The 26269-nt window shown below is 38.3% G+C and overlaps 1 protein-coding gene across 3 annotated transcripts in view; it reads left to right on the top strand.

Moving 5' to 3' along the window:
• zbtb16 (zinc finger and BTB domain containing 16) overlaps nt 1-26269 on the top strand; it is a 90318-nt gene that overhangs the window by 49021 nt on the left and 15028 nt on the right. For 2 of the 3 annotated variants that reach the window (XM_004916095.4, XM_004916096.4), the window contains 2 exons: nt 968-1065; nt 18427-18516. In XM_004916095.4, the coding sequence (XP_004916152.1) occupies nt 968-1065; nt 18427-18516 (188 nt within the window). The remainder of the gene's footprint in view (nt 1-967; nt 1066-18426; nt 18517-26269) is intronic. The other variant, XM_004916097.4, reaches the window with a different exon arrangement.

Consider the following 26269-nt stretch of genomic DNA (forward strand, 5'->3'; position numbering starts at 1 on the left):
CTATGGTTAATGTCCCATGGAGTGAGTTAGTCTCCCGTGATAGATCTCTGCTACCACAGGCGACTAACTGCTCCAAGATGCCTTTTCACTGGCACAAAGTTGCCTGCAGGAGGAAACTTTGCGCTGCAAAGCAATGCATAGGCCTTTCCACCTATTGTTGCCGGTGGAAAGGCATTTCGGAGCTCTATCGTGGACAGCTAACTCGCTTCAAGGGACATTAGCCTACACTTCATGCCAAGACTGACAAAACATGTGGAGCGTGCTGTGTTGTATGGCAGAACTGATTTTTTTTTTTTTTTCTATAGTGGAAGTTAAGGCTTTTTCAATTGTCTTTGCCTTTGTGTTAGTTTGTGTGTAAAGACAGGTTTCTTTTTGGGCTTGGATTTTACTTGGTCACACAAAAACAGTGGAGGAAACCGTTTAGTGACACACAGGGATGTACATTGTTATCCAGTTTTTAATTCACCTTCTGCTGAAACTCCATAAATGACTGCTATTTGGCTTCTACTTGGATGTGGGGTTCTTGCCAAATCCTAGAGTGGAACAATAGAAAGAACATTAGAATAATTATGATACTAGCAGTAAGGTAATCTTTTGGAATCAGAATCCTAAGAACAATTCCAAAACACAAAACAATAATCTTGACTATGAAAATCACACATCTATGTAGAGTTTGTGTTATACAATTGCACGATGATTCCTGTAGTCTCCGTACTAAATGTATCTCTTCAAGAGTGAAAAACAGATGATTTTTGCTTGAAAACTTTAAATTAGCTAAATTAATTTTTTATAAAATCTCACATAGATCATAGTTTTACTGCTGCAAGAACTGTTTCAAAGATGAATTATGCCAAAGCAGAGGGTTTAGGGACAACTGGGGAATAGACAGTTAAGATGAATGGTTGAATGCTAGGGATTTCTGGCTTCTTCTTTCATAAAACCATGATTTTGTTACTATATCTTTTAGGAAACTGCACAGTGGTATGAAGACCTATGGGTGTGAGCTCTGTGGGAAGAGATTCCTGGATAGTCTGAGACTGCGAATGCACTTGTTGGCTCATTCAGGTAAGTCTCTCGTTTTACTCATCGTCCAGGTCCATTATTTAACCATATCTTATTTCTTAGATAAACTTCTATACTGAAGAACTCACTGTATAATGCATTTCTTAAGCTGGCCATACACGCACCGATAATATCGTACGAAACCTTGTTTCCTCCTATTATTTCCAAACATACATATCATGTACTGACTACTGTTTTTTGACCTTGCTCTGACTGTCACCTCTCTAGTCCATATTAACTGATACTGCCAGCCTTGTGCACCTTAGAAACTGCTCTTCCTCTGCCATGTCACTCTGCTAGTGTCTACATTGGCTCTGCTAGCTTTCAGAATAAATTTTTAAACAAATGACCTATTGCCTCTTCACATACATGTATTCAAAACTTTGCTAGGGCAATTTCCCTCCACATTCAATCAGACTTTCTCTCAGTCTCTCTATATGCTACCACCACCTGCTAAATGTAATTCTTATTGCTATATCTTTACTCAGCTGACTCCTCATCTTGCCCATCCTCACACCTTGTATCTCATACCCCCTTTTCCTAGATTATAAGATCTAATGAGCAGGACTTCTTTACCTCTTGTATTTGTTATGTGTTTTGTATGTAATCTATACGTTCAATGTATACGCTCTTCTATTATACAGTGCTATGAAATATATTTGTACTTTGGAAGTACTGTCCTGTTGATGAAGGAAGCAGCAGTTTTCAAAAAAATATTTTTTTGCCATTCAGAATTTGCTGACGTGGCAGTGCCGAATGTGGGCCAGTCTGACAGCACTAGCACTAACACTTTTTAGCTTGAAAACACATGAAGTGCTGAGAATTGAATCTCTATGTTTTAATGCTCAAATAAGGAAAGCAGTCAAAATGGTCAAATGTGCCATAGGCCTTAAGGTGGCCATACACCGTAAGATGGCGAAGTCGCCAAAGGAGCAAATCTTTACCCCGATATGCATTGATATCGCATTGCAATGAAGTAGACAGGAAAAGTCGGAGTGAGGACCTCATCAACAAGCCCACGCGGTCCCCGCCCAAATATATAATAATAATATATACTGTGTGTGTGTGTGTGTGTATATATGTGTGTGTGTATGTGTATATGTATATATATATATATATATATAAAATAACACAGGGAGAGAAGCAGAGAGCCGCACACACTGGGACTTTATAAAAAAAAAAATCAAGTCTCTATTGAAAAGATCTGACGTTTCGAGCACTAACAGTGCTCTTCTGGGTTTGTCCCTGAGAAGAAGAGCTTGAAACATCGGATCTTTTTCAGTAAAGACTTTATTTTTTTTTTATAAAGTCCCAGTGTGTGCGGCTCTCTGCTTCTTTATTATTACTTTTGCCAGCACCCAGGGCTTTTGATCTTTTATAGGGTGTGCTCCATCATTTGTTCCTGTATATATGTATGTATGTATGTATATATTAGTGCTATAAAGAGAAAAAATATTAAATATTTATTTATTTTGCTGCTTGTGTGCTTTTAGCATGGGATCTTTTCTTGCAATATTTGCATATATATAACTTTTGTGAGATTTTTGGACCTTGAAATTTAATATTTGCCCTGTTCCCTTTGGCACATTAAGGCTTGCTTTTCACCTTTCTCAGATTAGGGGTATGGGTAGTGTATCTCCCAAAATCTCCATCCTTGGGTCATCCCCTTCAGTTTTCTAATTTACTGTATGTCTTTTACACTTATTATGTTTAATCACTTATCTGTTAGCTCTTTTCTTTCTGTGTCTCTCATATAGTTCTCCCATTTTATTCTTTATATCTCTCTTTCCTTCTGTCTTTTGCATCTCTCTGCCAGTCTGTGCTGTTAATCCCTCTTCCTGGTGGTCTTTGTGTCTCTTGATGTCACTTTGTCTCTGCCTTGTTCACTCTCTCTGCTTCAGTATCTTCTTTTTAATATTTGTGTCTTTCTTTCTTTTTTTTTTTTTTTTTTACGTTGGTGGTTTGGGTTTGTTATTGTGCTGCTGGCTCTGTGCCCGCCTTGGGATCCAGCCAGAGCTCTGGTACAGTATGTACAGTGCTGAGAGCCAAGTGTATCATCATGCAAGATTACAGATGCATGCTTTTTTAGTTTCCTCCTGCTCTAATGTAACCAGGGGGTGGAGTAAAGTAGGAGCTCAACCAGGACAGTGATTTAAAGTGCCCGTTCAGCCTGCTGCCCCTGGGCACAAACCTACAGTCCACTTTCTGTACTGGATAGCTGCAATTTATCAGTGGGATTTCTGTTTATTTCAGTTTATATTTTTTTCTTCTTTTAACTTTTAAGTGACGTTTTAGAACAGGCAGTCATATGCTCTATATACTTAAGCCACAGAACACAAACAACTAGACTACTATCCAAGAAATGCTTTAGGTACTAAGCTGGGATTTCTTTAGAAAAAGGGCAGAAAGCCTTACAGGAGCCCCAAGGATCAGTGCCTTTGGAAAATAAAGAATTTTTAAGTTATTACACAGGATACAAACTAGACTAGATGTGTTGTTTTGGTGTCAGGAACGTCCAGGTGTTTGTGAACAACAACTCCCAGAATTCAGTGAGAAGCAAGTATGTGGGTTTTGTAATTCAACAACAGATCCAATTGCACATTATCTGTTCTCTAGTGATATTTCCTGTATAGGATATCTCCAAAATAGGTTCAGAACCTACCTAAGGATTGAAAGCAATGATGTAAAGGTTCCTCAGTTTGTCTGGGTTGTAGAACCATGAGGGCCAACATGTGGATCATTACTATTTGATGTTTAACTGTAACTCTCAAAACTTTCACAAGTAAGTTTTAATTCAGCATTTGGAGGGCAGAAACTTAGCCATACCCTGCTTTTTGGGTTGCTTACATTATAGCCAGCAGTTTTAGATGCCGTTCTTTCAGGTAATGTGGTGTTTATGAGCAACCATTCATCACTAATCACTATTCAGCTATGCCACATAGAAAATAGCTCTCTGTTACCGCACACTCTTCCCCCTCGTTTCTTTTTTTTTTTTTAGTTGACCACACTCAGTACGTTGTGTTACTCTTTTACTCTTCCTTGGCACCCGTTTGCTACCAGGATAATGTACTGATTGTCCCAGTTTTTTCAGCACAGCACTGGGTACATTGTATTCCTGTGCGCTGGCCACAAGGACATTACGTGTATGTTTTGTTTGCATGTGGATTTAGTGATGCTTTAACTCTTCCCCTGTCTAACTCTTCTTCTTATGTACAAAAAGAGAAGATAAAGGAATGGAATCTTTTATTAGGCAAAGAATATCTAGGAAGAACTGTTTCAGACCATGCAGTTTTCTGTAAGCAGAATAATTATCTATTAACTCCTCCATCAGAAAATAAAGAAGCCTATACTCATTTGCTTAGCATGTTTTCAACTTATCCCTCTATCCCATGTGTATGAAACTAACAACAATCAAGCTGTTGCAGACTAAATCTCACTGCATCTACTGGCTTGCAGGGGATACTGGGAATGGTAGGCTGAATCTGTTTAAGTCTGAAGAGTATGTCGATACCAGTGCATGTAGGTTCTTCTAAAACAAGACTCTTTTCCTCCTGGTGGTACTGCTTGTTATATGTTTTATTCTTCAAGCCCTGAGTTGTTCATCTTGTCATTGTCAGTCAGGGAGTACATAGACAGGGTCACTGATATATACTTTTTTGTTTTGGCATCCGTAAGTTTTGCATGTGCCTATTGAGACAAATATAGGAAACATGACTCACGCACTTATACATAGAGGTGTGTGTGTTTATATTTATTTTGTTGTTGTTGTTGTTGTTGCGGCACTTGTCATTTGTAAACATCTTAAGGCTGGAGCCTGGCTCTTGGCCGGCACCCCCAGCCCTTTCCCAGAGTGATGTCATGGGCGCACTGGCAGGTCTGGATGTTCTGCCAGCATTCCACAGCGTTTATGATCACTCGCAGATGTGAATCCAAGAACACACTGTACCCAAAGCCGAAATTAATGCAGGCTTGAGTGCTGTCCAACCCTGATACAGAGGAGGAACTCGCTATGGGAGGAGGGGATGACAGCGCAAACTATTTAATGCTGTTTATAAATTATACACCGCCTGATGAAAAATACATCCTTCTCCCCCATCTCCTCCTCCTCCCTGCCTTGTATTATTTTATTCGTGCCCTGACAGCCGGAGCGAGGCTCAGTGTGGTTTGAGCTCCTGTTCTGGCACGGATCACTCAAGACATATTTCATACACTTATATTGGGGAAGGAGGGCATCTTAACCTGCTGAGAGAAATTGAGATGGAGATCTCTCACTCCCTATCATTTGCTTGTGTTTTTAGAAGTTTGCTATTGACAAAAGCTATGATACTTGTTTGGTTTAAAAGAAAGTGCAAGGAAAGAATTCAGCTTTCTTTAAACACACAAATAGAGCAGCACAGTGAATATGTTAATAAGCCATCTCTTTATCTTGTTCTCTGCTCAAATTTCCCTTATGCTACTTGCTTTTTCCCTTTTTAATTTCCTTTCCTCATCAAAGTGGCACTTGTTTGTTCTCTCTGCCATTTCATTTTTTGGCGTTATTTTTGACAATTCAAAGAATGGCTTTGACCCCAGATAGGACTGAGACAAAGAACTGAACACATAAACATTAGGTATAATGCTGTAGATTTATAATAATTATTAAGCTTTATTTATATAGCAAACATGCATTAAAGCAGTGCCTACAGAGGTAGTGCCTATCAGTCCCTGCCCCAGTGGAGCCTTACAATTTAAGGTCCCTATCACATAAATACAACACACACTAAGGTCAGATTCATCTGGAGCATGTTAACCTTCCTCTATAAGTGTGGGGGAAAGCCTGGGTGTTCGGTGGTAACCCCTTGCAGACTCTGGAGAATATAGCGGCACACAGAGAAAATTGTCAGATCTTTCATTGAACATATTATTTACTCATTTGGGAAGTGTAGATCATGGTCTACAAGTACCTATTGAGCTGTAGACCAGCAACTCGGCATTGTTCAGTTTCATCAGATACCACTCTTGGGTTTTTATAGAGGTATCTGAACAGTTATGCAGAGTGCTCAGGGCCTGGGGTTTTCTGGATAGAGGGTCTTTCCACAATATGGATCTCCATACGATAAATAATTTAAACAATAATAAAACCCAATAGGATTGTTTTGCAATCCAATAAGCATTAATTATATCTTAGTTGGGATCAAGTACAAGGTACTGTTTTATTATTACAGAGAAAAAGCAAAATTTGAATTATTCACTTCTAATAGAGTCTAATAGATATGGCCTTTCCTTAAATCGGAACTTTCTGGATAATGGGTTTTCAGATAACTAATCTCATACATGTCTGTATTTTTTAAATGGAATTGTAAATTAGCATTGTAGGTATAAGATAAGATAAAATTAAACATTTGATATGTTATCCCACTATGCAGAAATAGCATATGAACCCTCTTCATTTTCGTTGGACTAGAAGTACATTGGAAATCTAATTCAAATAAAGCTATGCAATATAGGTTTTAGTAATCATATACTGTATCTTAGCTTTTAGACATGACAAAGAAGCCATAATCCAATTAAGTGTTTCATCACAAATCTACACTTTGTTATTATCATTGTAAAGAACTGACAATTTGCATTCACTATAAATGGCAGTAGAGTTTTATTTGTTCAGTTACATAGGATTGCTGTACATGAAAACATTTAAGGGGTTAATGCACGAGTGGTCTCAGGTACGGTTAAAGCCTCTCCACTACTAATGTTTATCCCATGCCCAACAGGCAGCTAGTTTTAAAGCTCTGCGTTGTTGCTAAGTAGCGGCTCTTCTTTCCCCCATTCTCCTCCCTCCCATACTGTAATGGGCTTATTTTGTATTCCATACAGCTCTGGGTCTTATTTTTGTATGCAAGACAAAGTGTTTTGATGGCGGATGGAAGCAGCCTGTGTCTAGAGGCTGTTTGGAGTTTTTATGCCATGTACAGTACACACTGTGCTTTCTGAGCAGAACACAGGCTGTTCAATCCCGCATTGTTCCTTTCCTCTCCGATGAGAACATCCAGCAGTTAGTGCCTACACTGAGATAGTACAGTAGCACTGCTTGTTTTAGATTAAATTATGCAGGTGCGCTACATGTTTGCCTTTAATACTATACAGCTGCTTGTTTTATAATAATGTAAGCAGTGGGAATGTTTTCGTAGTAGGCAGTGGTACAAAGGTAATTTGTTATTTGCAAATTTTCACCCTTTTATTAGGGGGGGTTAAATAGCAGGGAGTATTACACTGGTATATTACACTCTTATGGAATCTGTAAAGCTGGAATCCAATTTACATGTCAGAACTTCCAGAAGACAAGAGTAGCCCAGCTATATGTGTTACTATATTACCTCTATATAAGTATAAAGCATTAGATAGCATTTTGTTTAATTAACCTCCAGTATCTTGACATATCCATATACTTTGTGAAATCACTAAAATCATAAATATGTTCATATATCTTAAATGCTTGGGACCTCCGGTTTTCTGGAAATGGGATCCGTAATTTGGATGACACCTTAAGTCTGCTTAATCATTGCAACATTAAATAAACTGAATAGGACAGATGTACAGGCAAGTGAGTGTGCATGCGCATCTGCTAACACTGGGGGCACAATCTTTCCGTGGCTATAGAGGAAGCAGACCCTGCGGTCTGTCCCCAGGGCCCTCCCTCTTGTGACTGCTTCCTCTATAGTTAAGCCACTGAATGTGTTAAATAACTACATACTAGTGTAGACAGTTTATTACAATTGCCTAAAACATTAAATAAATTGGTATTTGTGGCCCTCTGCTTGCTTTAGGTCTCTACGGAGCTGTGGACCCCCAGGCTGCACCTTCAACCATTCTTTTAATCATTTGTATGAACATGTGACTTAATGCAATACTATTATTCTTGCTTCTCCATTACAGTGAGATAATACAGTGCTCTTATTACACTGACATCATACGGTAACTGTATTACAGTGAGATAATTCAACTCTCCTGTTCCCTTGTGGGATAATGTTGTGCTTCAGCTGTTAAAGGAGAGGGAAAGACTAAATTATTCTGTTAGTCACCCCCATGTAATTGTAATTTCTTACCCGATACCCGGTGCAGTTTTCTCCTAACAAGAGCACCAGCCAGGGGTTTCGGGCAAGCAATTTAAGTCCCTTGGGGGTGCCTAACATTTTGGCACCCCCCTATGATGTAGCCATTCCTTTTCCTTTAAAGAGAAATCCAGTAGGCAGTGTCTTATTCTCCTTGGTTGTACCACTCATATTTGGGTTCATACCAAAATTTAGGAAAGTAATGTAACATTGCTATGAACCAGAAATAATGTATTCACTATAGAAATTGCCGAATTCCTTTAGAATTAAATTTCCTTTAAACACACACTAATGCAGAAATGTTATTCCAATTATATTAAAAACATTTGTAAATGTAACTGGTACTGAAAGTAGTATCTGTTTGTACAGGTATGGTCTGGGTTCACGTGGCTTAGCGAAGTGACCAACTTGTGCATCACTATTCCACAGCTCTCTTATTTGTACAGACTTTTTTGTGTTCTCCTCTGTCTTTCTCCCTTGATAAATATGCCTCTATATGTTAGCTCTTGTAATAAAGAGTATTTGTACACTGCATTAGCTTAATGATTATCATTCCATGTAATGTAGTGTAGCACAAACACAATTCAAAGCTTTTCAGTGAAAAGGAAAAAGCTCTGTTCAATGTTTTGTTGAAGATAATATAAAAGCTGCATTTAATCATCAGTCATTATAGCACCATCTTTTCATCGCCATCTTCCTTTCTCTAAACGTTCTTGTTGTATGTCCTTATACTAAAAGCACATTTTGAGAATTTTTAAAGGGTTACTAACGCTAAAGTACAATTTGATTCCGTATAAAAGTACATTTTGTAACTTTAACCAATGTCTGTACAATATTTTGCCCAATCGCAGCCCTTGACATTGGTATTTTAACATTACGTTTATTCTGGGCTACTTCATTCTGAGCCAATATCTATTATCAGACATCTAAGGAGAGGCCCACATTTTAAACTGCCCTGGCCATGGCCAGGTACACTCAAACACCTTTTCTACCCTTCTTACTTTTCTTTTAAGGTAACACCCACCTGTGTTTTGGGTACGAGATTCTGGGCTGTCTTAATAGGAGTTGGCATTTCAGGAAACTCAGGGCTATGTCACACACATGGCTTCATTTATTAAAAATGCAGCAAAGTGAAGAGTACAGGCGGATGGCTAATTGTATTTTGCCCTTTGTATCATGTCCTGCTGAATTTGCAGGTGCATCCTAAGGCATTTTGCTCTACTAGTATGGAGCTCAAAATGAAATAGAATGGGTGGGAGGTGGGTGGCACTTGGGCACCTCCTGAAATTTCCCCTAGCTTGAGTGACATTCATTAACTTCTTATTTTTTATATTTAGAATCACTGATTAAAAACTTACAGGACTAGAGTAGTTGAGTTCCTGTTGTACAATGGGAAGCACAGGAGACTGACAGAAAATACTGCTACTTGCAGCACTTTCCACTGGAAGTGACCTGTGCTTGCCATAAGCTACATGTGCCATAGGCCAATGGCAGACGGGTCCTTTTGTTCACTGGCACGTTAACACCACAGAGAAAAGCTAATCTGCTGCCTTCTGCCCTTCCTAAGTGTGTTTATTGACACAGCATTGGCCTGTTAGTGAACACTATTCACCAAAGTGAATATTGGTACAAAATGCATTGGTGTTTCTGCGCTGATATCTGCTCTGTGTATTTGCTAACAGGTAGGCAGATCTGGTGCCTGTCTGTGAATTCACAGGAGGTGCTGGTGTCAATACACCAGTCAAGAAAAAACAACCCATCAACCACTGTCCTTAGGGGTAGGAGATCTGATTTATATAGAAATAATGGCCTCTTAAGTTCAGAGGTTATCACGCTGCATATAGTTCTGCAATTGACATTGTTACTGTTAGGATTTCAAGGAGAATAATAACAAAGATTGCCCTTATACAACAACAGGTTACAGAATTGTAACTAAAGCGAAATAACAATGTTTATACACTGCTCTGTTTAACCTGTATCCATCCTGAATCTCTTACCTGCCAGGGGGCAGTAGTTCTTTGTGGCAAAACTAAAATGACATACAGTACAAAACAGACAGGTACACATTTATTTGGGATGTGCTCTGAAATTTCAGGGAGGGATAGGGTGTTTCTGTCCTAAACCCCAAAGAACAAGATAAATTTAAAATTGTAATTGGCTGACTTCCACAGGCTTGCGGCTCTTTTAATGAGTCATAATAACTTCATTTAAAGCCAGCTGAGCAGAAAATAGATTGGAACAAAGCCGGGGGCCATTATGGATTTCTGTGTGTGTTTGACAGCCTTTGTTGTACAGACGCTTGTGTGCGTGAGAGGGACATATTTTCATATGTATCGGCAATACAAGCCGACACACTTGAAAATAAGTAGGATTTTAGAAATGGGAGAATCTAAATATTAATCAGATTTTGCAGGTATCTGCTAAATATATTGTGTTTTAAGAAAGAGCTGAGTCCCTGGCAGCATTAAAAGTGTAAGGGGTGGGGGGTGCATTGATCATTGTGTCTTGTCTGTGTATAGTTCTTTAACTAAATTCCTTGCCACCTCATTTCCATTCCCAGAGGTAACCTGCTGAACTTTGCCTGCTGAACTAGAATTCCCAACCTTTTACTAACAGCTGTACTGGGGATGGGAGTTCCTCGGCAGCTGGAGTGTCACAGGTTAGCCATAACTGAACTAAACTAAATGTGCCGCTACTTACTGCAATATTATTTGTAATCATGAAGCAGACACTTACTTCAAAGAAAAGAAGGATATAGAAAGGATCTCTTTCATTATAAGTGATTCATTACTCAAGTGACATGAAATCTTCAAGATCACTCCTTTCCTTTGTTTTTAGTCATGTATATGACTGGCTCCAGATGCACAGTTAACCAGTCATGTGCTGGAGAAGGATGCTCCATGGAGCAAATAGCAAAAGAAAGATTTCACATTAAGTCTGTGGGAAGTGGGGTAAATGTTAAACCTTTCCTTTTAAAAGGCAGCTCTGGGGTAGATATCATTTATTATTCCAGTACTAGCAGCTGAATCTTAAGCTGCTATAGAGTTTTGATAGGTGTCTGTGTATTTGTCAGACTGGGCGTGCTTTCCAGGCAGTAGCAAAAGATGTAGCAGATGGGCACTAATGTCAGCCTATTGAAATGTACCAAAAGTTTACCGGTAGCCCTCATGAATGTTCTCTGAGGCACCGGAAACAAGGGTTATGCCCAAAGAGATTCTGGTTCCCTAGATAGGCTTATGGAGGCCAAACGCTAGACTTCTTCTCATGGTCAATGGTCTAGTCTTTAGCTTCAGGAAATATGTTTAATCACAATTATTACTAGTTCTGGGGCATTAATGCAGTGTGTACAAAAAATATGTATTTTAACATAATGAAATGTACTGCCATGATACTCAATTTGTAAAGCAAGGCAAAAGAGCATTCATATTCACCCATTCTGAAAAAATAAACATATGACATCCCCCTTAAAGTTCCTGCATAAACTTATATTGTAGACATTTAGATCTAAGGAGCACTCATTTCTTATACTACCTGTGTTTTTCTCTTAGATCATTAATTAATAAATGTTAGATTTTAATTAATCTTCCATCACTTAATCATCTGTGTGAGAGCTCTTCTGTTGTGTTTTCCTGTCTGTTTCCTTACACTTTAGTGCTGCCCTATTCAGGGAGCATATTAGCATTAAAATACTCAGAACAGCATCTCTCCACGTTTAACCTTGTTCATGGGATGGACCATTTTATGGAAGGCAGTCTGAAATGGATTATGCTCTGGAAAACAAAAATATTCTTCATAGATCACAAAATAAGCCCTTCTTCCTTACTGTTGTAAGTCTTGGCCCCAATGAAACTTACAGTATAAGTTCCCTATCATGTTCACTAACATTCACAACTAGGGTCAGATTTAGAAAAAGCCATTTAACTTGCCTGTTTGGGGGGGCATATAGACACAAGGCAACATACAAACTAACTAAAGCTGATGCAAAGGTCAGAATTATACTCTGAGAAAGATTCAATGTCTGTACCCTTAGAAGCAGACTTCTATGGCACAATATATATTTTCTGATAAATGCCCAGTGAATAGCGCTGCATGTGCATACACGAACCACAGTTTCATCTGAAAAAGCAAAAACTTACACAGTTACTGTTATACAGTTACAAAAATGATACACAAACAGTACTCAACATAACTATTTAGTTCAGCTTGCTGTTTTTCTTACTTTCTGACTTTACTGTGGAGACTGGCTTGTATATCACCCCAGAGCATATGTAAATACAGTGGGGGAGAATGGGCTGTTGCTCGCATGTTGCACACTTGGCAGTCAGTGTACCATATGCTACTTGCCTGCCCCATTCCTACTTGTCTAGGTGTGCAGCCAGTGCACCTGGAAGTCATTTCCTAGTGCAAATGACAATTTTTGGCACATTTATATTAGAAAGCTCAGCTCTGTAACAAGGGAATTCCCCAACACTTGTAATGTAGCTGAGATTCCCCCATATGTGTGTGGCATGCAATCCGCAGAGCTGGCCTACTTGAAATCAGCCTTTTCTTTTTTTTCCCTCCTACACTGAAATGGTATATGTTGAATCTTTTCACACTTGCTGCAATCTTCCAGCCTTGCATTCTATGTAAAAATCACAATTTCTTTGCCACTATACCTCCTGGGCACCTCTCCATTCACAGAGTCGTTTTCCTTTATAGTTATGCCCCTGCCCCACCAAAAACCACTCTTACATTTTTTCCAAACTACTTTTGTTAAATATATTAATCTTAAACCATTAAAGGGGCATTTTAGAATTAACTTTTAGCATTATATACATAGTGATACTGAGAGTTTGTAATTTGTGTTATCTTATTAATGGGTTTTTGTTTATTCACTCTTCTTTTCTCTCTCTCTTTTTCTGTATGGTTGCTGGGTTAGATTTTTATTTACCTGTACGTGTCCTTCTTATTCTTCCAGACTGCCACTTTAATCTCTGATTGGCTGCTAAGTGAGGTGGGCCTTGACTACCAGATAACCTGCTGCATTGGCTTTCCTAAAGTTACCTTTAAACTAGCTGATCACTAAAGATGATAATGTAATTGAGCAGTTTATACAATACATATTGTATATTTTCTCTTTAGTATGTTTGGGGTTGCTTACTTTGGATAACATAATAAGAATGTTTTGTCACTATATAATAATAATTGATGACCTGTGCATTGAAACAAAATGACACTTGTCCCAGAATGCCATGTAGCTGCTAGGACTCACATGTCTGAATATTCTACAGCTATCTTCCTGTATTGCATCACCTGTTTTCCCTTAAAGGAACAGTAACATCAAAAAATTAAAGTGTTTTAAAGTACCGTATATACTCAAGTATAAGCCGATCCGAATATAAGCCGAGGTACCTAATTTTACCTAAGAATACTGGAAAAACTTATTGACTAGAGTATAAGCCTAGGGTGTTTTTTTTTTTTTTTTAACTGTCAGGCAAGTTTGGGAAGGCTAAGGAAGCTGCCATACTAAGTATCAAGTACTTGTCATCCTGCTGTATACGCTCCCATCCTGCTGTGTGCGTTCCCATGCACTGCCAATTGGTTGTAGGGTGCAGTGGATTATGTTTCACCAACCAAAGTTTGAGAACAAATGAGCACCATGTAGGGGCTATATAACAACATATAACATGGCTATAACAGTTAACTTATACCTTTATACTTTCCCTGCACCCTTCCCTAGAGCTCTTTGCACCTAGGGATAACATTTCAGGAGGTGCAACCATCAATTGAGTAACCTGAAAGTTCCCCATGCTCCTCACATACAAGGCGTGTAAACTATATACTACTACTAGTAGTAGTATATACTAGTACTCACATATAGGTGCCACAAGTTCCCCGCGCTCCTCATGTTCCCCAGCGCCAAGCCGTGGGCCGTGCAGCGGGACCCGCTTGTCTGGGGGGAGGGGGGTCTGGAGTCACAGATGTGGCCAAACTTATATGTGAGACTGGGCTGACGTTATGCTCTGCCTTTGGGAGTGCGCTAAGCACTCGTATTTCCACCATCATCAGTCTAATTCTGCAGCAGGTAAACCAAGGCTGAATGCAAAACTCTGAAAGCCTGCGCCAGCTGCTCTGAACACAGCGCCCTTTAGGTTATTGTCTCCTTTCTCTCATGCCATGTGGCGTGGCTTCAGTTTCGCATTAGAGGTTGGCAGGGTCTGAAGTGCTGCCTTATATACGCGCGAGTGCACTGCCGTACTTAATTACAGCACGCCAGCCGGCACGGGACTGGTCAGTCCACAGGCTGCTGCTGCCGTATTTACTCGGGAGTATATACGGCAGCAGAAGGGGGGACCCGTCCGGTCACAGGGGAGGGGGGTGCTGCTGCCGTATACACTCCCAGCGCGCCCGTATTTACTCGCGACTATATACGGCAGCAGAAGAAGGGGGGACCCGTCCGGTCACGGGGGCTGGTGCTGCTGTATATACTCGAGTATAAGCCGAGGCCGTCTTTTTCAGCACATTTTGGGGGCTGAAAAACTCGGCTTATACTGGAGTATATACGGTAATTAAAATATAATGTGCTGTTGCTCTGCAAAAAAACTGGTGTTTTTGCTACAGAAAAGCTACAATATAAATAAGCTGCTGTGTAGCCATGGGGGCAGCCATTCAAGCTGGGAAAAAAAGGAGAAAAGGCACAGGTTACATAGCAGATAACTAGTAGATAAGCCCCATATAATGGGGGTTTATCTGTTATCTGCTAAGTAACCTGTGCCTTTTCTCCTTTTTTTCCCAGCTTGAATGCACAAAATAAGTAATGAACTTAATATTTCTTATTATTTTTTTTCAATTTATCTTGTATTTTGACCTACCCCTTCTAATTGAGTTGCTCCTCTCATTGGTCTCCCCTTCTTTGCTCAACCTTTCTTTCCAGTTTCCCTGTTATACTAAAGGCAATTTGCAATTTCAAGTACCATAAAGACTTGCTATAACATCTGATGGTGAAGGTTCAAGCTGTCCTTAAGTGATATATGTGATTTTATTATGTACTTTGTAAAATACAGAAATATAATTATCTGGCTCTTCATAGAACAGAACAGATATTATAAGTTGTATATGAGGTTTCTGAGAAAAGAAGCCAGTATGTTGAACCTTTGCCACTGCAACTATTTTAGTATTGAAAATGGGTGCAGCACATTCTAGAGTGTATTTGGTTAGCTGGCATTTGTGAAGGGGTTACATTTTGTTTATATTGCTGTGCACTAGTGTAATGCATAATGCCATCCACCTAGAAATACTACATAAAGCATTTTTATTGTGCCAATGAATTGCACGTATGGGCATTCATGCATGATGGGTAGAAATGGAGCCAAGGGAGTGTACCAACTAGGCATGCCAGTCACACAGCTGGGAGGTTTCAGTGTCACTAAAAGGCATTGTTTAATTTACCGTGCCTTTATGAGTGTCAGTATCACTTTTAATGAAATGGATTTCCAAGTTGAATGTAAACGTTTCCATACCTGTAACCATTAATAGCACATTCCAACATTATTCATATTCTATACAGTAACATATGCAGTATTTTTCTGGTAGAGGGAGAGTGCACCATAGAGCTTACAATCTAAGATTACAGCAAACCAGTTGAGATACTTAATAGTAAAATAATCAGTGTTACACTATACTTTTGTAGAGTGCCTCCTCTGGCCTTCATCCCTCCAGTTAGACAGCACTGTTTTAGGCCATACACCATATACATTTTAGGTTCTTACATAAGCGATAAGGAAACTTCCAAGTCATTTGTGTTTTTACTGCTAAGAAAAAGAAAAAATACCCTTTCTCAAAATTTGTTTACAGTTCCAGCCTGGATTTGCTGATTTTCTTATCAGTGTTGTCACTGCTGCCTATGAAATCCCCAGCATGCTTTCTTATTCCTAGCATTTATTACTATTTTTCATGTCCACTCAGTATCCTCTTGCTTTTCCAGAGAATGCCAGTACAATTTCCAGAGAATGCCAGTACAATTTACTACAAATAGAAAAACAAAAAAAGAATGTAGACATAACTGAGTGAGTGGACTAAATAGGTACGGTCAAAAAAACTGACACTCTGATGGGAAACTGGCATCTCTTCACTGCCACTCTGCAAAAAAAAAACAAAAAAAAACACAAATAAATAAAATAACCTTGAACAGTTTCCGGAAACACACATCCTCTTCTCTAATTGAAGATTTTTTTTTCCTCTCCTGTTTTGTTGACAATGATATAAAAAGAGAGGAGCAGGGAACACACAGTACTAGCTATTTGAATTTGGCAGGCAGGGGCTGTTCCTGTACTGATAAGAAGTACTGTAAATAACACTGTACAAAGAGCCTGCCATAAAGCAAGCGCAGTCTGTACTCATTGTTCTCTCTCCACTGGCGTGGTTAGTTGAATGTTTTTATTTTTTAATTTTTTTTTAATTCATTTTTTTGGAAGAGCTGTTCTGGAACACTATGTTCTTCCCCATCTGACTGAACATGCAGAGCTTGTTAACAGAAAGCTTGCGTGTTTATTTTTGAAATCCCCTGGAATTTTTATGACATGAATATTGAAGTTGTGGATTGCTTGTAGAAGATGTTTTTATTTCAGAATAAGTTTACATTTTATCAAATAACAAACATAAACAAATTATAAAGTCCTGGAATCACAGAAGCACACTTATCACCTCCCAAATCGGTATAGACTGCAAGTGTAATGAATAAGTTTAATTTTTCACTGGTAAAAGAAGGTTTATTGAGTCATAACCAGATGCCACACAAGCTGAGCACAATATTTAGTGTATATTCTGGTACTGCTTTTTTTTTTTTTTTTTTTTTTACCCTATTGCAGTTGCAGTCCAACTTTTGGATACTGATGGAAAAGGTATCTTACTTACATGATTCTTTAAAGGCAAATAGAGACCCTGCAAAAGATCCCTTTGGGGTTTCCCCTAGTTTTACATTTACAGCTTACAAGTCTATTGAGTATAAAACCCTTAATTAAGTGACAATATAAATACTGTATGGTGTTTATTAATATACCTACTACCAGCATAAAGTAATATTTATGATCACTAAGAAGCAAATACTACAGCAGATGGGTAATGAGCATTATCTACTACCACCCTTGTCAGCATAAACTGCAAGAGAGGAGTTATATCTGCAGCATTTTTTTTGTATCTGCATGTTGTATTGGTGAAACATCACCTATTTCACAGGCTGGTTTAACATCTAAGTAACTTGTATGTGTGTATGTTCTTATTTATATAGCACAACTCATGTACATAGTGCTGTACAGCAGAACAATACATTAATAGAACAAGCATTACAATATTAAATAGAAATAAACACAAAGCACGGTTATATTAAAGATTAAGAGCTAAGTGTCAAAGACGAGAGGAAGAAGGTCCCTGCCCCATAGAGTTTACAATCTAAGTAGGTAGGTAACAAATTGATGGAAAGTGCCAGAACTGGGTCAGAATTTTTACAAACAAGAAGTAGAAATGCAGTTAAAGGTAAAGAGGTATAAAAATGAAAAGGGCAGTTTAGCAGCAAATCTTATGTGCATGACTAAATCTGCATAAAATATTGTATTTTTGAGACTGATCTAGCTAAAATTTTATAGAGAATGCACTGTGGTACCTAAAGTTATCCGTGGGCCTCTTGTGGTCCAATAGAATACTGCAAGTTCACAAAACTGAATTTAGAAGGCTAAATAAAAAATAATCCTTTTATTGTAAAATATTGTAACTTTACATAATTTTGTGATCTCTTTATTATTTTAATATCTATTCTTGCAGCTATACCTATTGTAGAGGAATGTTTCTTTATTCTTGCAGCTATACCTATTGTAGAGAAATGTTTATTCTTGCAGCTATACCTATTGGTGGGGAATATTTGTTCTTGTACTAAATTATTTCTGCTTATTTGGAAAGCCCTCTTTGTTTTATGCGACTGTTAATGCTTTTAGCATAATTCACAAAAAATGGAGCATAATTGCGGTTATTTATGGTGGTAATTAAAGCATGCACACTTGTTACAAAATGACAAATTATAATTTGTTCTTATGTCATAACATTTAGTATATTTAACAAAGATGATTTTTAGCATTTGGATTTCTAGATTTTTTTTTTTTTAAATTCATTTTGTATGTTGGATATGTTTCGTAGAATTGTAGCCTGTAAAAGGTACCAATCTGTGCATTTTACCCACCTGTCTCTCTGGTAAAGTATACACTGTTGTTTTTTGGTTCAGGAATAACTGGTATGTTTCTATCAGCAGCTGGGGCAAAGGCATTTGTGTGTGAGCAGTGCGGAGCACAGTTCTCTAAAGAAGATGCTTATGAGGCTCACCGGAGGACACATACAGGTTAGTAGAAAATTTCCTTTTGGGATTAGGTAATAACATCCTATTTTCCTACATTATTTCTACAGAGATCTTTAAAAAAAAAAAAAAAAAATACATTGCCTAAGGCAACAGCAAATCTTTACATGTATGACTAGCTTAAGGGATCACTTTTCCTATCCAAAATCCTCTTAATTTCCCTGCAAAAATATCCTAAGTGTTTGTACCATCTGTAATTAATAGATTTTCTACAACCATACAGTGGCAGTAACATTTCAAAGTGGATATGGATCATGACTTAAAGTCCATAAAGAAAGTTATAATTGGAGCTTGGAGTAAGTGGGAGCTTTTTTCAGTTTTGAATTTATACTGTTATGTGGTTGCTAGGGTTCCACATACCCTAGCAACCAGGCAGAAATGTGAATAGCCAATTAGAAGATGAACAGGAAGGGCCTAAATTAAAGATAATAAATAAAATACATAATAATCTAGCCTCTCCATGCAGATTGTCGTGGTTTATATAAGCTTAATATATATTTCCGATTTTCCCAGTAGAACATCTGTCACTGTAATATTATACTTTTTATCTTGGAATTTATCAAACTTAACTAAATTTTAACTTGCTATATTTATTATGATTTCAACTATCTTTTTTTATGGTTGATAGTTACCTATGTTTTAGTATCCATCCCTATTTTCAAGGTAGAAGGCTAGGATTCTGTGCCCCAGTTACAATTCCCTATCGATGACCTTGAATATGTTTGTGTCTATAAGAAGCTTGCGGTTTCTCAGAGGAGCCAGTGGCTTTCTAAAGGCATCTCTGAGACATAGCCAAAAATAGGTTGTCGGGTCAGTGAGAAGATCTCAACTGTTGTTCTGTTTGGTTTACCTGTAATATCAGCAGGTATCACCAAAAGTATACAGACCTACTGTATATTTGTAGTCCTAAAGCTCTAAGGCCAGCTCAGCTGGTGATATTTAGGAACAGAAATGCTGGAATGAAGGCCCAAATGTGTTTTAGGGTCCTGCAGTATTTTAATACTTTACTCTAAAATTTACACCATGCTGTAACTTTTTTTTTTTTAAAAAGGGGGTCATGTAATGTATTCTTAATCTCATCTCTTTTTGGCTCCAGTGCAAAAACCATAGCAACCAGTGAGACATTTACTTTCATAATTATGATTTTGTTAGACTGATCAAAGCCAATAGTTGACTGGTTGCCATGGGATGCTGCACTAGGGCAAATCTTGCAAACAGGGGTCAATACAATAATAAAATAAAAAGATCAATACAAAAAATATTTACGTTTAAGTGGTTGGTGTTTAAAGAGACAAGAAGAAGGAGGTCTGGGCCCAACAGGGCTTACAGTTTTAAGTGGATGGGTATATAATAAATATGCCCCCTCCTCCTATAATTGTGACAATATTATATAAGACATATGTCCAACAATTTCTAGTCATGGAAGTCCAAGGTGGCTTCTAATATAATGTATATCTAATATAACTTATATTGAAGTTAGAGGTGCTTTAGGTTGATGTATTTGAGGCAGCAAATATTTTGAGGGTATCACTTTTTGATGAGCGTTGTCTATGAAAACAAAAGTTTTAGATATAAGGAACGTTTCAGATCTGTAAAACACTGCAGTCCCTTACTAAAACCCTAAGCGACTTTATAAAGATGCTATCACCTAATATAATAATAAATAGAAAAATCTGAATACTACAAGGGAGTCAAAATATTGACTCCATGTCCTTAATTGTCACCACTTGTCTTGCTTTGTTGCTTTCCTTATACCACCCTTTTCTATTACAAAAAACAAAATAGATCATTGCTAAACAACACAGACCAGTTGTACATTAAAAATGCTGCCTCTGTTAAAAGAACTTTTCAGGGAACTAATACTTTTTTTCTTCTGGAGAAGAATCACATGTGGAACTATTGCTGCTAAATAAAATGAGGGTACAGTACTGCCATTTGTGGGAGTTGCAGCTGTTTTGACTCAACTGGAGAGAAGTGTAACTGCAAGAAGCAGAGAACTGCAACAGGTTTTGCATGAAACACTTTTGACAAATACCTCAATGCTCCTTTTAATTGGATTCACAATTTTTTAGATTTGTGGAAAAGAACTGTATTTACTTTAAATTATACATCTTATTTTATACATTCACTTGGAGCTACCATATGATTTTTTTTAGGGACAAGAACATTAATGGCCTGACCTGAAACCTCTATTTCTTTGTATGTTGGGATGAAAGATGAAATCTCACCCTTCCCCCTCCTAATCCTCCCTCCTGTTTTTCCCTGGAAAGCCAGGACTCTGGGGCTAATGTAAGGGGATCATTTTAACAACAGCATTGCTTTGGAATAAAGCTGCCTAATGCCCCTTGCTCTGTTAAGTCTTCCATAACTAAGGTGCTAGTCTAGAACTGTTGCTGTTTTTTTTGCATAATGAAAGAAAATATGATTCTAAATAACTCCCTTATGTTTAGTAACTTGATTTTTTAAATGCCTTTTTAGCTACTTGAAGTATAAGTACAGTTAAAGTAGTATTTCTCTATATTGCTGGTTCAAAGTCATCAAACAGTATAGCAGAGAATAGCTGGAGTCAATTCCCGGACTTAATTTTTTTTAGGAAAATATTGCAATTAAAATTGGTAGTTTACAAATAGGATAAATGATTTGGATAGGTATTTGAGCTCAGGCCTGACCTTCAACATCCCATACAAGAGAATGATGTTGGCAGGGGAACACATTATGACAAATGTCATCTGCTTTGATATATGTATTGATTCATAAAACACCTGACTGCCAGGAACTGGAACTGCTCTATATTCCTCCGCACTTACCATTCTTGGTTTCTTAATGTCAATCTCATGTTTTCAAGGCATATCTCCACCAGCGGAGAAAACCCAATCTGCTGCCTTGCACTCCATGCTTGCAACTGCACTGACAGGCACAACATTGGCCTGTCAGCACACACAGGATGTATTTTGGTGCATACATTTCCACACCAGGCAGAAACTGACATGGAAATGCATGCTCCAAAATCCATCCTGTGTGCTGACAGGCTGATTCTGTACCAGTCAGTGCAGCTGCAGCCCTGGGGTGAAATTTTCGGCAGAGAAAATACGTTGTGTGCCCCTAGCCTGAATCTATTAGAATGTTGTGCTGTCTTGCAGGGGAATAAACCACCCACTCTTATCTTTACATATAACCTGTATTCCTTTTATGTGGTGTATATTCTTTATTTCTCAATGTAATCTGGATTATACATATTAAAAGTAGTAGAAACACAAATCTTATAAACTTGTACCAGTTCTATGATTGATTGGCTCCCTAATCCAATTATCTGGGAAAGAAGCAGTTAATTCTGTTTATTACAGTAAGTTGTGTGCTCCGCTGGTGTCAAAGGCTTTAACTTCTCACAGTCACCAGCTTGAATTCATCCGTCCATAGGGACATCCCCATGAATGTTAGTGGCGGCCCCTCTTGTCAGAAACCATTGGGGATGCAAACAATGGGCAAGGGAGGAAGAATGAACCTTGGCATGTCCCTGCTTGAAAAGACTTGGGACAGAGGGGTCAGGGTGAAGGGGGTGTGACAAATATGGCCTCTTATTCACTGGGGACAGGTCTTTGTACTTGTGCTGTCCAGATGGCCTCTGGAATAAATTAAATCTGGCAAAAGTCTACCACTAAGACACAACTGGGAGAGGGGGTGGTGGTCAACAATATGTGTTATTTCATCTTTGAAGGTAAGAAGTGACTTTTCATTTCCCCTGCTTTTTCAATTTGCCATTCTTATCCCTCTCATACCCTTTGCTATAATCATCCTTCTATCACCCTGTATAAAAGTTATACTGTCTGTCTAGTTTGGGAAGCATAACATCAGTGACTGAGGTTGTGATAAATAGTAACCCTTTGTTTCTGCAGTCACAGAAGTAGTTCCCTAGTAGAAATAGTATTATTTCTGAAAAACTGCTGAACTTTCCACTAAATGAGCTGTTGAAAATTCAAAATGAAATTCAAATGAATTTACCATCACCGGGTATATTAAATTCCAATCGTATCAGTATAGATTAGACTGAACCCAATACACAATACAAAAAAACTGGGTTCTACAATTGCTGTGTGCTTAGCAGTCCATTGCGCACAGAAAGCTGTTATGTTTAGCGCAGACAAGTGAACAGAAGAGAAACTCTGATAGGTATATAGAGATATATATAGGCTTAACTACAACGTATACCTCAAATCTGATATATACCCTTCTTTATACACGTTTTATTTACTTTAATGTGTTGTGGGTTAGCCACGCTTCATGGATGCCATACGGAGCCTGCAGCTGTGGGAGGTCCTGCCTGTAAGGGTGTGAGACTAATAATATCTGCAGACCCCAGATTGGTTGTATCACTGGGTTTGCCAGCCTGGCCATTAGTTTGCAAAATAAATATCTTTAGATCCGTAAGGATTTAAACATACCGAAAACATCCAGCTTAGTCTCTTTTTTTTCTTACCTAATATCTATTTTTATTATATTGATGTTCTCCTGTTGGCAGTCCCTTTTTTTTTCCCTCTCGTTTTGTCTTTCAGGATTGCTTCTATTATGCTACAACTCTACCCATCTGCTGACACGCTATGCAAATCATGCAGTGGCCCTCATACGTTTTAGCATCTAATGGAAAACACTGACACCGAGATCTATTACTCTGTCCCACCCCATTACATTTCTTCCATTTCCCCTAAATACTTCCCAGCATGCTTTATGTTGTAATCAAAATCTACAGTCTCACATATCTAACCACCTGCACTTTTCATATAGAGTTAACTCTTTGTTCTGACAAGTTTCAACACTATTAACATGATGGCCAAGTGTTGGCGCTACTGCCTCCTTGATATCCATGACAGAATATTACCACAAACATGGCACAAAACACTTTTCTTGTATGGAAAGAATTCTCTGCACCACTGCTATGCATTTAAAATAGCATGTAAATTCACATTCTCTATATCTTAACTGAAAGTTTAACTTACAGTGAAATTCCATTGTGCTTTAATTTAACTGCAGATAGCCAAGATTCCAAGATTTAAAGTTGGTCTTGGGCTTTTAGGACCACCCGTCATGGCAGAGGGGATCCGAATGAGCAATTTGTCCCATAAATTGCACTCTAGTTAACCAGCCAACAGGGAAACTACACGGATCATTGCCTTATTATCCACTGTATCTATGGTGTCTTGAGCAAACCCAAATTTCACGGGACCACTATCCTCGTAGTTCTGTTCCATTTGATAACTGCAAATCTTTAATCCATTCATGATAGCAAAGTGTTGTAACGTGTTAGTCATAGATCAGAACAAGAAAATATAGAGTAGGTGATAACTTTTATTGGCTAACTAAGTAGATTATAAAATGCAAGTGATCCCAATTATGCTGTGTACACTAAGAGCAGATTATGACAACTAAAAACCTGGAATATGCATGCAAGGTGGAATTCTGTATTATGGATGGGGTATTATGGGCAATTAGACATATACAATCCGCTGGGACACTGCAGCATTTGTGCAGTTACTACTGTTATGCAAACAACCAAAAAACAGTATTTCCGTGTAGTAAATGATTATATACCGTGGATATTAGGTAACAATGCAGATGAGAGGAAATATGGTGCAGCAGTACCACCCCTCCATACAACACATTGGCAGACTGATTCATGTGCAAATTAAGGATGTGATATGTAATCCGCTGAGTGCATTGCATGGCTAGAGCTGCCGTGGTGCCTACATATTTTCAAATACGCTGTATGATAATTTCTACCTCTTCTTTCATTAATGTGTGTGAAATCAAAACGCAAAGCAAAAAAAGAAATTAATGAATGAATAGGTGGCTCCATTCTGACTACAGAAAGGATAGCAGTTAACAGGTTGATTGTAGCTGATTAAATGCTTAAATAGTTCTAACCAATTTATTTTGAACATTCACTTCTCATGGGAGGTTAATAGAAGGTCATAAAACCCCTGCTAAACATTTACCATAGATAATCAAAATGTAAAACAATGATTTGCATGGAGGCCCAGGCAGCGTACAGTAGAATGGCCATTTCTGCTTTGTCTTGCACCATTCAGCCATGATGCTGAAACCAGAAAAGGACAGAATAAAATGCCACAGGGAGGAATGGCATGATCTGGTTATATCTAATTTCACACTAGTTTTATATAATAATGTTATTATTATATTTGGGTGTTATTGTCCAGAAATAACTGCTGCTACTTATAAACAGGGAGAGTGCCAAAAGTGAAATGAAGGTTCAGGTGTGGCCTCACTACTGGTAGAGCTGATGCAGAAAACTGCAGTCTGGGTAATTCAGCAATGCAGTGGGACCTCAGGAGAGATTTTTACTTTTATGAAGGTGCTACACTAATGTGCCAGTGTGCCTGTACTTTTTCTAGGCAGAGCAAATTGCTTCTCTTTTGTAAATAAAGGTAGTGAAGCTGAAGCTCAGAACTTTCTTGGCATAAAGCCATGGTACTGAAGGTATATGGGAATAGTTTAATCATGTTATCCTCATATCACCTTACTAGAAAGAGTTATGTTCACAAACTTTAGGCTGAAGTCCCACAGAGTGCTTTAGTCACCTGTGACAGATCTACCACAGGCGACTAACTGCTCTGAAATGCCTTTCCACTGGCAACAAAGGGAGTCGCCAGTGGATAGCCCTTCGCATTGCTTTGCCTGCAGGATGAAACTTTGCACAACTTTGGAATATCGAAGCAATGCTTTTGTCAGATTTAGCCCTATTTAACTTTAGATAGCAAAATTAACCCTTTTACTAAAGGTGAGGCCCTTTCCTTAATGCAAATAGCTTAAAATGATTTGCTGCTTATGGCGATCTGATTGCAAGAAAACCAGTGTGATATGGTGTAAGACACATTGGCTAATCCCCATTTCTCACCTAACATACAGATCTACAGCTCTGCGAGAGGAGGAGAATAGAAAGCAAAGGCTGCTAAAAAGAAAAGGTACTCGGCAGAAGTCGGTGTGCCCCCCTCCTCCCAACACCACCCATTCCCTCTCCCCTCTTTGGTATGAATCTGCTGTATCTCATTCCAAACACTAATTCCAGTTTAATTGCCACTGGCCCCGAAGCCTCTTCAATAGGAGCTAACAAATGGTTTGCAGCCCGCAAAGCTCCGTCAGGCTGCATTTTAAACGAGGCTCCCTCCGTCCGGCTCGCATGCCAATGAGCTAGCAAAGAAACGCCATGTTTACTAATTACCCACTCTGACTTCACACCCAGACTTCTAGCACAGTACATTGGTTTAGCTGGAGACAAGACCCAGCAATAAAATGAAATGTAAATCTTTAGTGTTCAAAAAGTGTTTACTTTTGCAGTTATTAAGGACACAACTTTTTTACCTGCTGTATTATAAACTATAAAATAAAATATTTATATAGAATATGTATATATAGAATATGTATTTTTGTATAGATTAAACACTTGCAGACCTACAGATTCATTTTCTTACCAAACCTCAATAATTATAGTGGTGCCACAGGAATCAACTATAGTAAAACCTCGATTTTCCATCCACTGATGTTCCCCTAAGTTTTCCTACATTTCACCTGATTTCCTGATTTTATATTTTCCAAGATTTTACAATGCTTTTTTGGTCCCACCAATACATTATGCATTTCCTTGATTTTATAAAATGCAAAATGGGGCTTCTACTGTATGAGCTTCCCTATATTCAGAATAAGGGTGCTTTTTGCATCCTAAGGCAAG

Source organism: Xenopus tropicalis, chromosome 7 (assembly GCF_000004195.4).
Source record: "Xenopus tropicalis strain Nigerian chromosome 7, UCB_Xtro_10.0, whole genome shotgun sequence".
NCBI classification, from domain to species: Eukaryota; Metazoa; Chordata; class Amphibia; order Anura; family Pipidae; genus Xenopus; species Xenopus tropicalis.